This window comes from Psittacula echo, assembly GCF_963264785.1.
Source record: "Psittacula echo genome assembly, contig: SCAFFOLD_154, whole genome shotgun sequence".
NCBI lineage: Eukaryota > Metazoa > Chordata > Aves > Psittaciformes > Psittacidae > Psittacula > Psittacula echo.
In genome coordinates this window covers 4,183-19,834 of record NW_027664206.1, presented here as the reverse complement: position 1 = coordinate 19,834, position 15,652 = coordinate 4,183, and the positions used below count along the sequence as shown (strand labels likewise).

Sequence of the window (15,652 nt, the reverse complement as noted above, 5' to 3'; positions counted from 1 at the left end):
ATGGTGCTAGAAGCACCAGAAATGGGGTCTTGGAACCTGAAAATGGGTCTATAACATCAAGAATTGGGTGTAGAACGTCAAGAAACGGGTTTAGAACGTCAAGAAATGGGTTTAGAACGTCAAGAAACGGGTTTAGAACGTCAAGAAACGGGTTTAGAACGTCAAGAAATGGGTTTAGAACGTCAAGAATTGGGTCTAGGAACGCCAAAATGGGCTCCAGAAGCACAAAACCAGCCCCAAACCAGCTCTAGGACTCCCTCAGAACCCAGCAAGGACCCCAAACCCCACCGAGGACCCCATAAGGACCCCAATGGCCCCCTATGGACCCCATAGGGACCTCAATGCACCCCTATGGACCCCATACCCACCCTCGACGCAGTTGGTGGAGAAGAAGGTGATGTTGAGCATCTCCAACGGGACCCCCAAACCTGCCCCTAACCCATCCTGGGCACCCCATAGAGACCCCAATAGAGCCCTGTGGAGCCCCACACCCCATGGGGGACCCCATAAGGACCCCAATGGCCCCCTATGGACCCCATACCCACCCTCGACGCAGTTGGTGGAGAAGAAGGTGATGTTGAGCACCTCCAACGGGACCCCCAAACCTGCCCCTAACCCATCCTGGGCACCCCATAGAGACCCCAATAGAGCCCTATGGAGCCCCACACCCCACGGGGGACCCCATAAGGACCCCAATGGCCCCCTATGGACCCCATACCCACCCTCGACGCAGTTGGTGGAGAAGAAGGTGATGTTGAGCACCTCCAACGGGACCCCCAAACCTGCCCCTAACCCATCCTGGGCACCCCATAGAGACCCCAATAGAGCCCTATGGAGCCCCACACCCCATGGGGGACCCCATAAGGACCCCAATGGCCCCCTATGGACCCCATACCCACCCTCGACGCAGTTGGTGGAGAAGAAGGTGATGTTGAGCACCTCCAACGGGACCCCCAAACCTGCCCCTAACCCATCCTGGGCACCCCATAGAGACCCCAATAGAGCCCTATGGAGCCCCACACCCCATGGGGGACCCCATAAGGACCCCAATGGCCCCCTATGGACCCCATACCCACCCTCGACGCAGTTGGTGGAGAAGAAGGTGATGTTGAGCACCTCCAACGGGACCCCCAAACCTGCCCCTAACCCATCCTGGGCACCCCATAGAGACCCCAATAGAGCCCTGTGGAGCCCCACACCCCATGGGGGACCCCATAAGGACCCCAATGGCCCCCTATGGACCCCATACCCACCCTCAACGCAGTTGGTGGAGAAGAAGGTGATGTTCCGTGTCTCCAAGGGGTTGTCGTGGGTGCAGTCGGGGGAGCGGGTCTGGGGCTCGGATTCCCCCGTCAGGGAGGAGTTGTCAACCTGGGGGGGGGACAATGGGGTCAGGGGGGGTCCTAAAGGGGTTTGGGGGGGACTAAAAGGGTCCTAAAGGGGTTTAGGGGGTCCTAAAGGGGTCCTAAAGGGATTTAAGGGGGACTAAAAGGGTCCTAAAGGGGTTTAGGGGGTCCTAAAGGGGTCCTAAAGGGGTTTAGGGGGGATTAGAGGGGTCCTAAAGGGGTTTGTGGGGGACTAAAAGGGTCCTAAATGGGTCCTAAAGGGGTTTAAGGGGTCCTAAAGGGGTCCTAAAGGGGTTTGGGGGAGACTAAAAGGGTCCTAAAGGGGTTTAGGGGGTCCTAAAGGGGTCCTAAAGGGGGTTGGGGGAGACTAAAAGGGTCCTAAAGGGGTTTAGGGGGTCCTAAAGGGGTCCTAAAGGGGTTTGGGGGGGACTAAAAGGGTCCTAAAGGGGTTTAGGGGGTCCTAAAGGGGTCCTAAAGGGATTTAAGGGGGACTAAAAGGGTCCTAAAGGGGTTTAGGGGGTCCTAAAGGGGTCCTAAAGGGATTTAAGGGGGACTAAAAGGGTCCTAAAGGGGTTTAGGGGGTCCTAAAGGGGTCCTAAAGGGATTTAAGGGGGACTAAAAGGGTCCTAAAGGGGTTTAGGGGGTCCTAAAGGGGTCCTAAAGGGGTTTAGGAGGGATTAGAGGGGTCCTAAAGGGGTTTGTGGGGGACTAAAAGTGTCCTAAATGGGTCCTAAAGGGGTTTAGGGGGTCCTAAAGGGGTCCTAAAGGGGTTTGGGGGAGACTAAAAGGGTCCTAAAGGGGTTTAGGGGGTCCCAAAGGGGTCCTAAAGGGGTTTGGGGGAGACTAAAAGGGTCCTAAAGGGGTTTAGGGGGTCCTAAAGGGGTCCTAAAGGGGTTTGGGGGGGACTAAAAGGGTCCTAAAGGGGTTTAGGGGGTCCTAAAGGGGTCCTAAAGGGGTTTGGGGGGGACTAAAAGGGTCCTAAAGGGGTTTAGGGGGTCCTAAAGGGGTCCTAAAGGGATTTAAGGGGGACTAAAAGGGTCCTAAAGGGGTTTAGGGGGTCCTAAAGGGGTCCTAAAGGGGTTTAGGGGGGATTAGAGGGGTCCTAAAGGGGTTTGTGGGGGACTAAAAGGGTCCTAAATGGGTCCTAAAGGGGTTTAGGGGGTCCTAAAGGGGTCCTAAAGGGGTTTGGGGGAGACTAAAAGGGTCCTAAAGGGGTTTAGGGGGTCCTAAAGGGGTCCTAAAGGGGTTTGGGGGGGACTAAAAGGGTCCTAAAGGGGTTTAGGGGCGTCCTAAAGGGGTCCTAAAGGGGTTTAAGGGGGATTAGAGGGGTCCTAAAGGGGTTTGGGGGGTCCTAAAGGGGTCCTAAAGGGGTTTAAGGGGGATTAGAGGGGTCCTAAAGGGGTTTGGGGAAGACTAAAAGGGTCCTAAATGGGTCCTAAAGGGGTTTAAGGGGTCCTAAAGGGGTCCTAAAGGGGTTTGGGGGAGACTAAAAGGGTCCTAAAGGGGTTTAGGGGGTCCTAAAGGGGTCCTAAAGGGGTTTGGGGGAGACTAAAAGGGTCCTAAAGGGGTTTAGGGGGTCCTAAAGGGGTCCTAAAGGGGTTTGGGGGGGACTAAAAGGGTCCTAAAGGGGTTTAGGGGGTCCTAAAGGGGTCCTAAAGGGGTTTGGGGGGGACTAAAAGGGTCCTAAAGGGGTTTAGGGGGTCCTAAAGGGGTCCTAAAGGGGTTTAGGGGGGAAACGGGGGGGTTTTGGGGTCCCGAGGGATTTAGGGGGGGGTCCCAAAGGGTCTTGAGGGGAGCTTTGGGTGTCAGCGGGGGGGGCTTGGGGTGTTTGAGGCTATTTCAGGGGTATTTTGGGGTGGTTTAGGGTATTTGGGGGTATTTTGGAGTGTTTTGGGGGTGTTTTGGGGTGTTTTGGGGGTGTTTGGGGGTGTTTTGGGGTGTTTTGGGGTATTTTGGAGTGTTTTGGGGTGTTTTGGGGGTGTTTTGGGGTGTTTTGGGGTATTTTGGAGTGTTTTGGGGTGTTTTGGGGTGTTTTGGGGGTGTTTTGGGGTGTTTTGGGGGTGTTTTGGGGGTGTTTTGGGGGTGTTTCGGGGGTGTTTCGGGGGTCCCCACCTTGCACCCATGGGCCGAGATGATGCGCAGGTCGGCAGGGACACGGTCGCCCCCCTTCACCTCCACCAGGTCCCCAACCACGACCTCCTCGGCGTTGAGCTGCATCTTCTCCCCTTCGCGGATCACCAGGGCTTGCTATGGGGCAGGGACCCACAAGTGTGGGGCAGGGACCCAACACGGGGGGGGGGCAATATATTATGGGGGTCCAGAAGACACTGGGGGGGGTAGGACCTCCCCTGAGCTTCCTTCATCCCATCAGCATCCTTCATCCCCAGCATCCTTCATCCCCAGCATCCTTCATCCCCAGCATCCTTCATCCCCAGCATCCTTCATCCCATCAGCATCCTTCATCCCATCAGCATCCTTCATCCTCAGCATCCTTCATCCTCAGCATCCTTCATCCCATCAGCATCCTTCATCCCATCAGCATCCTTCATCCTCAGCATCCTTCATCCCCAGCATCCTTCATCCCCAGCATCCTTCATCCTCAGCATCCTTCATCCCCAGCATCCTTCATCCCCAGCATCCTTCATCCCCAGCATCCTTCATCCCCAGCATCCTTCATCCTCAGCATCCTTCATCCCCAGCATCCTTCATCCCCAGCATCCTTCATCCTCAGCATCCTTCATCCCATCAGCATCCTTCATCCTCAGCATCCTTCATCCCCAGCATCCTTCATCCTCAGCATCCTTCATCCCCAGCATCCTTCATCCCCAGCATCCTTCATCCCCAGCATCCTTCATCCCCAGCATCCTTCATCCCCAGCATCCTTCATCCTCAGCATCCTTCATCCCCAGCATCCTTCATCCCCAGCATCCTTCATCCCATCAGCATCCTTCATCCCATCAGCATCCTTCATCCCCAGCATCCTTCATCCCCAGCATCCTTCATCCTCAGCATCCTTCATCCTCAGCATCCTTCATCCTCAGCATCCTTCATCCTCAGCATCCTTCATCCCCAGCATCCTTCATCCCCAGCATCCTTCATCCCATCAGCATCCTTCATCCTCCATCCTTCATCCCATCAGCATCCTTCATCCTCAGCATCCTTCATCCCCAGCATCCTTCATCCCCAGCATCCTTCATCCTCAGCATCCTTCATCCCCAGCATCCTTCATCCTCAGCATCCTTCATCCTCAGCATCCTTCATCCTCAGCATCCTTCATCCTCAGCATCCTTCATCCCCAGCATCCTTCATCCCCAGCATCCTTCATCCCCAGCATCCTTCATCCCCAGCATCCTTCATCCCCAGCATCCTTCATCCCCAGCATCCTTCATCCTCAGCATCCTTCATCCCCAGCATCCTTCATCCCCAGCATCCTTCATCCCCAGCATCCTTCATCCCCAGCATCCTTCATCCCCAGCATCCTTCATCCCCAGCATCCTTCATCCCCAGCATCCTTCATCCCCAGCATCCTTCATCCTCAGCATCCTTCATCCCCAGCATCCTTCATCCTCAGCATCCTTCATCCTCAGCATCCTTCATCCCATCAGCATCCTTCATCCTCAGCATCCTTCATCCCCAGCATCCTTCATCCTCAGCATCCTTCATCCCCAGCATCCTTCATCCCCAGCATCCTTCATCCCCAGCATCCTTCATCCCCAGCATCCTTCATCCCCAGCATCCTTCATCCTCAGCATCCTTCATCCCCAGCATCCTTCATCCCCAGCATCCTTCATCCCATCAGCATCCTTCATCCCCAGCATCCTTCATCCCCAGCATCCTTCATCCCCAGCATCCTTCATCCTCAGCATCCTTCATCCTCAGCATCCTTCATCCTCAGCATCCTTCATCCTCAGCATCCTTCATCCCCAGCATCCTTCATCCCCAGCATCCTTCATCCCATCAGCATCCTTCATCCTCAGCATCCTTCATCCCCAGCATCCTTCATCCCCAGCATCCTTCATCCCCAGCATCCTTCATCCCCAGCATCCTTCATCCTCAGCATCCTTCATCCCCAGCATCCTTCATCCTCAGCATCCTTCATCCTCAGCATCCTTCATCCTCAGCATCCTTCATCCTCAGCATCCTTCATCCCCAGCATCCTTCATCCCCAGCATCCTTCATCCCCAGCATCCTTCATCCCCAGCATCCTTCATCCCCAGCATCCTTCATCCCCAGCATCCTTCATCCCCAGCATCCTTCATCCCCAGCATCCTTCATCCCCATCATCCTTCATCCCCATCATCCTTCATCCCCAGCATCCTTCATCCCCAGCATCCTTCATCCCCAGCATCCTTCATCCCCAGCATCCTTCATCCCCAGCATCCTTCATCCTCAGCATCCTTCATCCCCAGCATCCTTCATCCTCAGCATCCTTCATCCTCAGCATCCTTCATCCTCAGCATCCTTCATCCTCAGCATCCTTCATCCCCAGCATCCTTCATCCCCAGCATCCTTCATCCCCAGCATCCTTCATCCCCAGCATCCTTCATCCCCATCATCCTTCATCCCATCAGCATCCTTCATCCCATCAGCATCCTTCATCCCCAGCATCCTTCATCCCATCAGCATCCTTCATCCCATCAGCATCCTTCATCCCCAGCATCCTTCATCCCCAGCATCCTTCATCCCCAGCATCCTTCATCCTCAGCATCCTTCATCCCATCAGCATCCTTCATCCCATCAGCATCCTTCATCCCCAGCATCCTTCATCCCCAGCATCCTTCATCCTCAGCATCCTTCATCCCCAGCATCCTTCATCCTCAGCATCCTTCATCCCCAGCATCCTTCATCCTCAGCATCCTTCATCCTCAGCATCCTTCATCCTCAGCATCCTTCATCCCCAGCATCCTTCATCCCCAGCATCCTTCATCCCCAGCATCCTTCATCCCATCAGCATCCTTCATCCCCAGCATCCTTCATCCCCAGCATCCCCAAACACCCCGATTTGTCCCCAAACCCCCCCAATTTGCCCAAATCCCCCCGGATTTGCCCCAAAACCCACCTGGGGCACCATGTTCTTGAAGGATTCCATGATCTTGGAGCTTTTGGCCTCTTGGTAGTAGGAGAAGCAGCCGGTGATGATGACCACAGCAGCCAGGACAATGCCCAGGTATAACTAAGGGGGGGGGGGGGGAAATGGGGGTTGTGCCCCATAGAAATACCCCATTGGGGCTCCCACCCCAGCCCCACATCACCCCCCCCTCCCCTATTGCCCCCCATTACCCTCCCCTCCATCACCCCCAGCCCCACGCTGTCATTGGAGGGCTCATCCCTGGTACCCGCTCCCCATCGTCCCCATCATCCTCCATCCCCGATCTCCCCCTATAGCCCCCTATAGGCCCCCATTACCCCCATTACCTCCTATACCCCTATAGCCCCTACGCTGTCATTGGAGGGCTCATCCCTGGTACCCACTCTCCATCATCCCCATCACCCCCATCCCCTATATACCCCCATCACCCCCTATTCCCCATCACCCCCATACCCTCTTAACCCCATCACCCCCTATCCCCCCATCACCCCCCATGGCCCCAACGCTGCCATTGGAGGGCTCACCCCTGGTACCCACGCTCCATCATCCCCATCACCCCCCATCCCCTATAAACCCCCATCACCCCCATACCCTATGTACCCCCATCACCCCCTAATCCCCCATCACCCTCATCACCCCCATACCCCATCACCCCCATACCCTATATACCCTATCACCCCCATCACCCCCATCACCCCCTATCCCCCATCACCCCCATCACCCCCATCACCCCCTATCCCCCATCACCCCCATCACCCCCATCACCCCCTATCCCCCATCACCCCCATCACCCCCATACCCTATATACCCCCATCACCCCCATCACCCCCTATCACCCCCATCACCCCCATCACCCCCTATCCCCCATCACCCCCATCACCCCCATACCCTATATACCCCCATCACCCCCATCACCCCCTATCCCCCATCACCCCCATCACCCCCTACCCTATATACCCCCATCACCCCCATCACCCCCTATCCCCCATCACCCCCTCACCCCCATACCCTATATACCCCATCACCCCCCATCACCCCCTATCCCCCATCACCCCCATCACCCCCATCACCCCCTATCCCCCATCACCCCCTATCCCCCATCACCCCCCATCACCCCCATCACCCCCTATCCCCCCATCACCCCATCACCCCCATACCCTATATACCCCCATCACCCCCATCACCCCCTATCCACCATCACCCCCATCACCCCCTATCCCCCATCACCCCCATCACCCCCATACCCTATATACCCCCATCACCCCCATCACCCCCTATCCCCCATCACCCCCATCACCCCCATCACCCCCTATCCCCCATCACCCCCATCACCCCCTATCCCCCATCACCCCCATCACCCCCATCACCCCCTATCCCCCATCACCCCCATCACCCCATACCCTATATACCCCCATCACCCCCATCACCCCTATCCACCATCACCCCCATCACCCCCTATCCCCCATCACCCCCATCACCCCATACCCTATATACCCCCATCACCCCCATCACCCCCTATCCCCCATCACCCCCATCACCCCCATACCCTATATACCCCCATCACCCCCATCACCCTATCCCCATCACCCCCTTTCCCCCCTATCCCCCCGCGGCCCCTACGTTGTCATTGGAGGGCTCGTCCTCGGTGCCCGCCTGGATGCCGTAGGCCAGGAAGCAGAGGATGGCCCCGATCCAGAGCAGGATGGAGAAGCCCCCGAAGAGCTGGCGGCAGAACTTGACCCACTCGGGCGTCATCGGCGGCGGCGTCAGCGCGTTCGGGCCGTCCCGGGCCAGGATCTCCTGCGCCTTGCTGTGGGTCAGCCCCTAGGGGGCAGCGGCGAGCAATGGGCGGGAGCGCCACAGGGAGAGGTGGGGCAGCCCCATAGGGGGAATGGGGGAGAGCCCCATAGGGGGAATGGGGGGGAGTCCCATAGGGGGAATGGGGGAGCCCCATAGGGGGAATGGGGAGAGCCCCATAGGGGGAATGGGGGAGCCCCATAGGGGGAATGGGGAGAGCCCCATAGGGGGAATGGGGGCCAGGCTATGGGGAGATGTGGGTCAGCCCCATAGGGGGAATGGGGGAGAGCCCCATAGGGGGAATGGGGGGGAGTCCCATAGGGGGAATGGGGGAGCCCCATAGGGGAATGGGGAGAGCCCCATAGGGGGAATGGGGAGCAGGCTATGGGGAGATGTGGGTCAGCCCCATAGGGGGAATGGGGGAGCCCCATAGGGGGAATGGGGGAGAGCCCCATAGGGAGAATGGGGGTCAGGCTATGGGGAGATGTGGGGCAGCCCCATAGGGGGAATGGGGAGCCCCATAGGGGGAATGGGGGGGAGTCCCATAGGGGAATGGGGGGGAGTCCCATAGGGGGAATGGGGGTCAGGCTATGGGGAGATGTGGGTCAGCCCCATAGGGGGAATGGGGGAGCCCATAGGGGGAATGGGGGAGAGCCCCATAGGGGGAATGGGGGTCAGGCTATGGGGAGATGTGGGGCAGCCCCATAGGGGGAATGGGGCAGCCCCATAGGGGGAATGGGGGTCAGGCTATGGGGAGATGTGGGTCAGCCCCATAGGGGGAATGGGGGAGCCCCATAGGGGGAATGGGGGAGAGCCCCATAGGGGGAATGGGGGTCAGGCTATGGGGAGATGTGAGTCAGCCCCATAGGGGGAATGGGGAGAGCCCCATAGGGGGAATGGGGAGCAGGCTATGGGGAGATGTGGGGCAGCCCCATAGGGGGAATGGGGAGAGCCCCATAGGGGGAATGGGGAGCAGGCTATGGGGAGATGTGGGGCAGCCCCATAGGGGGAATGGGGAGAGCCCCATAGGGGGAATGGGGTCAGGCTATGGGGAGATGTGGGTCAGCCCCATAGGGGGAATGGGGCAGCCCCATAGGGGGAATGGGGGTCAGGCTATGGGGAGATGTGGGTCAGCCCCATAGGGGGAATGGGGGAGCCCCATAGGGGGAATGGGGAAGCCCCATAGGGGGAATGGGGAAGCCCCATAGGGGGAATGGGGGAGACCCATAGGGGGAATGAGGGAGAGCCCCACAGGGGGAATGGGGGGAGTCCCATAGGGGGAATGGGGGAGCCCATAGGGGGAATGGGGAGAGCCCCATAGGGGGAATGGGGGAGAGACCCATAGCGGGAATGGGGGAGCCCCATAGGGGGAATGGGGGCCAGGCTATGGGGAGATGTGGGTCAGCCCCATAGGGGGAATGGGGGAGAGCCCCATAGGGGGAATGGGGGCCAGGCTATGGGGAGATGTGGGGCAGCCCCATAGGGGGAATGGGGGAGAGCCCCATAGGGGGAATGGGGATCAGGCTATGGGGAGATGTGGGTCAGCCCCATAGGGGGAATGGGGCAGCCCCATAGGGGGAATGGGGGTCAGGCTATGGGGAGATGTGGGTCAGCCCCATAGGGGGAATGGGGAGAGCCCCATAGGGGGAATGGGGGCCAGGCTATGGGGAGATGTGGGTCAGCCCCATAGGGGGAATGGGGAAGCCCCATAGGGGGAATGGGGGAGACCCATAGGGGGAATGAGGGAGAGCCCCACAGGGGGAATGGGGGGGAGTCCCATAGGGGGAATGGGGGAGCCCATAGGGGGAATGGGGAGAGCCCCATAGGGGGAATGGGGGAGAGCCCCATAGGGGGAATGGGGGTCAGGCTATGGGGAGATGTGAGGCAGCCCCATAGGGGGAATGGGGGAGCCCCATAGGGGGAATGGGGAGAGCCCCCATAGGGGGAAGGGGGGAGAGCCCCATAGGGGAAGGGGGGAGAGCCCCACAGGGGGAAGGGGGGAGAGCCCCACAGCGGGAAGGGGGAGAGCCCCATAGGGGGAATGGGGAGCAGGCTATGGGGAGATGTGGGGCAGCCCCATAGGGGGAATGGGGGAGAGCCCCATAGGGGGAATGGGGAGAGCCCCATAGGGGGAATGGGGAGCAGGCTATGGGGAGATGTGGGGCAGCCCCATAGGGCAATGGGGTACCCAAGGCCCCCCACCTGCACGCAGTCCGTGTTGTATTTCCTGCACACCTCCTCGATGGACATCTTGTGCTCGGTCTGGGGGGCAGCAGTGACCCCAAAACAGTCCAAAACCGCCCCAAAACACCCCAAAACCACCCCAAAACAGCCCAAAACAGCCCAAAACACCCCAAAACACCCCAAAACCGCCCCAAAACAGCCCCAAAACACCCCAAAACACCCCAAAACACCCCAAACACCCCAAAACCACCCAAAACACCACAAAACCGCCCCAAACAGCCCCAAAACCACCCCAAAACAGCCCAAAACACCCCAAAACCGCCCCAAAACAGCCCAAAACAGCCCCAAAACAGCCCCAAAACCGCCCAAAACACCCCAAAACCGCCCAAAACAGCCCAAAACAGCCCCAAAACACCCCAAAACACCCCAAAACAGCCCAAAACCGCCCAAAACAGCCCAAAACACCCCAAAACACCCCAAAACACCCCCAAAACACCCCAAACACCCCAAAACCACCCCAAAACACCCAAAACACCCCAAAACCGCCCCAAAACAGCCCCAAAACAGCCCCAAAACCGCCCCAAAACAGCCCCAAAACAGCCCAAAACAGCCAAAACACCCCAAAACACCCCAAAACCACCCCAAAACACCCCAAAACCACCCCAAAACAGCCCAAAACCACCCCAAAACCACTCCAAACGAGCCCAAAACACCCCAAAACCGCCCCAAAACAGCCCAAAACAGCCCCAAAACAGCCCCAAAACCACCCCAAAACAGCCCAAAACCGCCCAAAACAGCCCAAAACACCCCCAAAACACCCCAAAACACCCCCAAAACACCCCAAAACACCCCCAAAACACCCCAAAACACCCCAAAACCACCCCAAAACACCCCAAAACACCCCAAAACCGCCCCAAAACCGCCCCAAAACAGCCCCAAAACCGCCCCAAAACCACCCCAAACAGCCCAAAACAGCCCAAAACACCCCAAAACACCCCAAAACCACCCCAAAACACCCAAAACACCCCAAAACACCCCAAAACCGCCCCAAAACAGCCCCAAAACAGCCCCAAAACCGCCCCAAAACCACCCCAAACAGCCCAAAACAGCCCAAAACACCCCAAAACACCCCAAAACCACCCCAAAACACCCCAAAACCACCCCAAAACAGCCCAAAACCACCCCAAAACCACCCCAAACCAGCCCAAACACCCCAAAACCACCCCAAAACCACCCCAAACCAGCCCCAAAACCGCCCCAAACAGCCCAAAACCGCCCCAAAACAGCCCAAAACAGCCCAAAAACAGCCCCAAAACCACCCCAAACCAGCCCAAAACACCCCAAAACCACCCCAAAACACCCCAAAACCACCCCAAACCACCCCAAACCAGCCCAAAACACCCCAAAACCACCCCAAAACAGCCCCAAAACCACCCCAAACCACCCAAAACCACCCCAAACCAGCCCAAACCAGCCCAAACCACCCCAAACCAGCCCCAAACAGCCCCAAAACCACCCCAAAACACCCCAAAACCGCCCCAAACAGCCCAAAACCGCCCCAAACCAGCCCCAAGCCCTCCATAGGCTCCCATAACCCCTATACCCCCATACCCCCCATACCCCCTATATCCCCCATAGGCTTCCATACCCCCCATAAGCCCCATTGACCCCTCAGCCACCATAGGCTCCATACCCCCCACTCCCCCATACCCCTCACACCCCCTGTATCCTCCAACCCCCATACCCCTATACCCCCATACCCCTCTATACCCCAATACCCCCCATACCACTCTATACCCCAGACCCTCATACCCCTATATACCCCCTATACCCCTATATACCCCATACCCCCATAGCCCTATATACCCCCCGTACCCCTATATACCCCATACCCCCATACCCATATATACCCCCATACCCTATATACCCCATACCCATACTCCTATATACCCCTATACTGTGCACATAACACTATACCCCCCTACCCCTATATACCCCAATACCCCCATACCCCATATACCCCATACCCCATACCCCTAATTACCCCCATACCCCTATATCCCATACTCCCATACCCCTATATACCCCCCATACCCCTAATATACCCCATACCCCCATACCCTATATACCCCCCGTCCCCTATATACCCCATACCCCCATACCCATATAACCCCCCATACCCCTATATACCCCATACCCCCATACCCCTATATACCCCCCCATACCCCTATATACCCCTATACCCCCATACCCCTCTATACCCCCATACCCCCCATACCCTATATACCCCCATACCCCCATACCCCTATATACCCCCCATACCCCTATATACCCCATACCCCCATACTCCTATATACCCCTATACCCCCCTATCCTATATACCCCTATACCCCCCATACCCCTCTATACCCTATACCCCCCCATACCCTATATACCCCCATACCCCCCTATACCCCTATACCCCCATACCTCCCTATACCCCCATACCCTACCCTATACCCCATACCCCCATACCCCTATATAACCCCCATACCCCACCCCCCCATACCCCCCATTCCCCCATACCCCCCATACCCCCCTATACCCCCATACCCCTATACCCCCCATACCCCTATACCCCCCATACCCCTATATACCCCATACCCCTATATACCCCTATACCCCCATACCCCCCATACCACCCCATACCCCCCATACCCCCCATACCCCCCTATACCCCCTACCCCTATACCCCCCATACCCCTATACCCCCCATACCCCTATACCCCCCATACCCCTATATACCCCTATACCCCCATACCCCTATATACCCCCCATAGCCCTATATACCCCCATACCCCCCATACCCCCATACCCCTATACCCCCCATACCCCTATATACCCCCATACCCCCTATACCCCCCATACTCCTATATACCCCTTATCCCCATACCCCCTATACCCCCCATACCCCTATATACCCAATACCCCCCATACCCCTATATACCCCATACCCCCATACCCCTATATACCCCCATACCCCTATATACCCCTATACCCCCATACCCCTATATACCCCTATACCCCCCATACCCCTATATACCCCAATACCCCCCATACCCCTATATACCCCATACCCCCATACCCCTATATACCCCCCATACCCCTATATACCCCTATACCCCCATACCCCTCTATACCCCTATACCCCCCATACCCCTATATACCCCATACCCCCCTATACCCTCATACCCCCTATACCTCCTATACCCCCATACCCCTATATACCCCAATACCCCCCATACCCCTATATACCCCATACCCCCATACCCCTATATACCCCCCATACCCCTATATGCCCCTATACCCCCCATACCCCTATATACCCCTATACCCCCATACCCCTCTATACCCCTATACCCCCCATACCCCTATATACCCCATACCCCCCTATACCCTCATACCCCCCTATACCTCCCTATACCCCCATACCCCTATATACCCCATACCCCTATATACCCTCCATACCCCCCATACCCCCCCATACCCCCCCCCCCGTCCTCACCATGGCCACCTCCTTCTTGAGGTCGTCCAGGTCCCGGCTCTTGCCCTTGCCCTTCTTGGGGGACTCCTTCTCGCCCTTGTCCTGCGCGGTGGCCACGCGGTAGCTGTCGGAGCCGCCGGGCTGGGGGGGGGTCAGCAGCGGGGGGGGGGGCGGGGGGGGGGGGGGCCCGGCCCTTGGCACCTCCCCCCCCCCCCCCCCCCGATATCCATCCCCTCCCCCCCCCCCCCCCCCCCCCCCAGCAGCACCGTGCACAGCGGGGGGGGGGCCATAAGGGAGCCCCCAGACCCATAAGTGACCCATAAGTGACCAACAACTGACCCATAAGTGAGCCATAAGTGACCCATAAGTGACCCATAAGTGACCCATAAGTGACCCATAAGTGACCCATAAGCGAGCCATAAGCAGGCTATAAGGGGGCCATAAGGGGGCCATAAGGGGGCCTTAAGGGGGCCATAAGGGGGCCATAAGGGGGCCCCCAGACCCATAAGTGACCCATAAGTGACCAACAACTGACCCATAAGTGACCAACAACTGAGCCATAAGCGAGCCATAAGCAGGCTATAAGGGGGCCATAAGGGGGCCATAAGGGGGCCATAAGGGGGCCATAAGGGGGCCATAAGGGGGCCATAAGTGACCCATAAGCGAGCCATAAGCAGGCTATAAGGGGGCCATAAGGGGGCCATAAGGGGGCCATAAGGGGGCCATAAGGGGGCCATAAGGGGGCCATAAGTGACCCATAAGCGAGCCATAAGCAGGCTATAAGGGGGCCATAAGGGGGCCATAAGGGGGCCATAAGGGGCCATAAGGGGGCCATAAGGGGGCCATAAGGGGGCCATAAGGGGGCCATAAGGGAGCCCCCAGACCCATAAGTGACCCATAAGTGACCAACAACTGACCCATAAGCGAGCCATAAGCAGGCTATAAGGGGGCCATAAGGGGGCCATAAGGGGGCCATAAGGGGCCATAAGGGGGCCATAAGGGGGCCTTAAGGGGGCCTTAAGGGGGCCTTAAGGGGGCCTTAAGGGGGCCCCCAGACCCATAAGTGACCCATAAGTGACCAACAACTGACCCATAAGCGAGCCATAAGCAGGCTATAAGGGACCCATAAGGGGGCCATAAGGGAGCCCCCAGACCCATAAGTGACCCATAAGTGACCAACAACTGACCCATAAGCGAGCCATAAGCAGGCTATATGGGAGCCATAAGGGGGCCATAAGGGGGCCTTAAGGGGGCCATAAGGGGGCCATAAGGGGGCCATAAGGGGGCCATAAGGGACCCATAAGGGGGCCTTAAGGGACCCATAAGGGAGCCATAAGGGGGCCTTAAGGGACCCATAAGGGACCCATAAGGGGGCCTTAAGGGGGCCATAAGGGAGCCCCCGGACCCATAAGTGACCCATAAGTGATCAACAACTGACCCATAAGTGACCAACAACTGACCCACAAGTGGGCCATAAGGGAGCCAAAAGGGAGCCCCCAGACCCATAAGCGACCCATAAGCAGGCCTTAAGGGAGCCCCCAGACCCATAAGTGACCCATAAGTGGGCCATAAGGGAGCCATAAGGCACCAAGAACTGACCCATAAGTGACCCATATGCGACCCCCCCAGACCCATAAGTGAGCCCTACGGGACCCATAAGCGACCCATAAGGGAGCCACAAGGCAGAGTCCCCCAGACCCATAAGTGACCAAC

General features: G+C 57.8%; 1 protein-coding gene across 1 annotated transcript in view; it reads right to left on the bottom strand.

Moving 5' to 3' along the window:
• LOC308232666 (sodium/potassium-transporting ATPase subunit alpha-3) overlaps positions 1–15,182 on the bottom strand; it is a gene marked incomplete at both ends in the record, with an annotated part of 39,451 nt that extends 24,269 nt beyond the window's left edge. The window contains 9 exons of the mRNA XM_080639894.1: positions 1,254–1,371; positions 3,459–3,593; positions 6,406–6,519; positions 8,056–8,259; positions 10,435–10,494; positions 13,961–14,080; positions 14,475–14,716; positions 14,824–14,878; positions 15,127–15,182. Coding sequence (XP_080496020.1) covers positions 1,254–1,371; positions 3,459–3,593; positions 6,406–6,519; positions 8,056–8,259; positions 10,435–10,494; positions 13,961–14,080; positions 14,475–14,716; positions 14,824–14,878; positions 15,127–15,182 — 1,104 coding nt within the window. The remainder of the gene's footprint in view (positions 1–1,253; positions 1,372–3,458; positions 3,594–6,405; positions 6,520–8,055; positions 8,260–10,434; positions 10,495–13,960; positions 14,081–14,474; positions 14,717–14,823; positions 14,879–15,126) is intronic.
• Between the last annotated feature and the right edge of the window lie 470 nt (positions 15,183–15,652).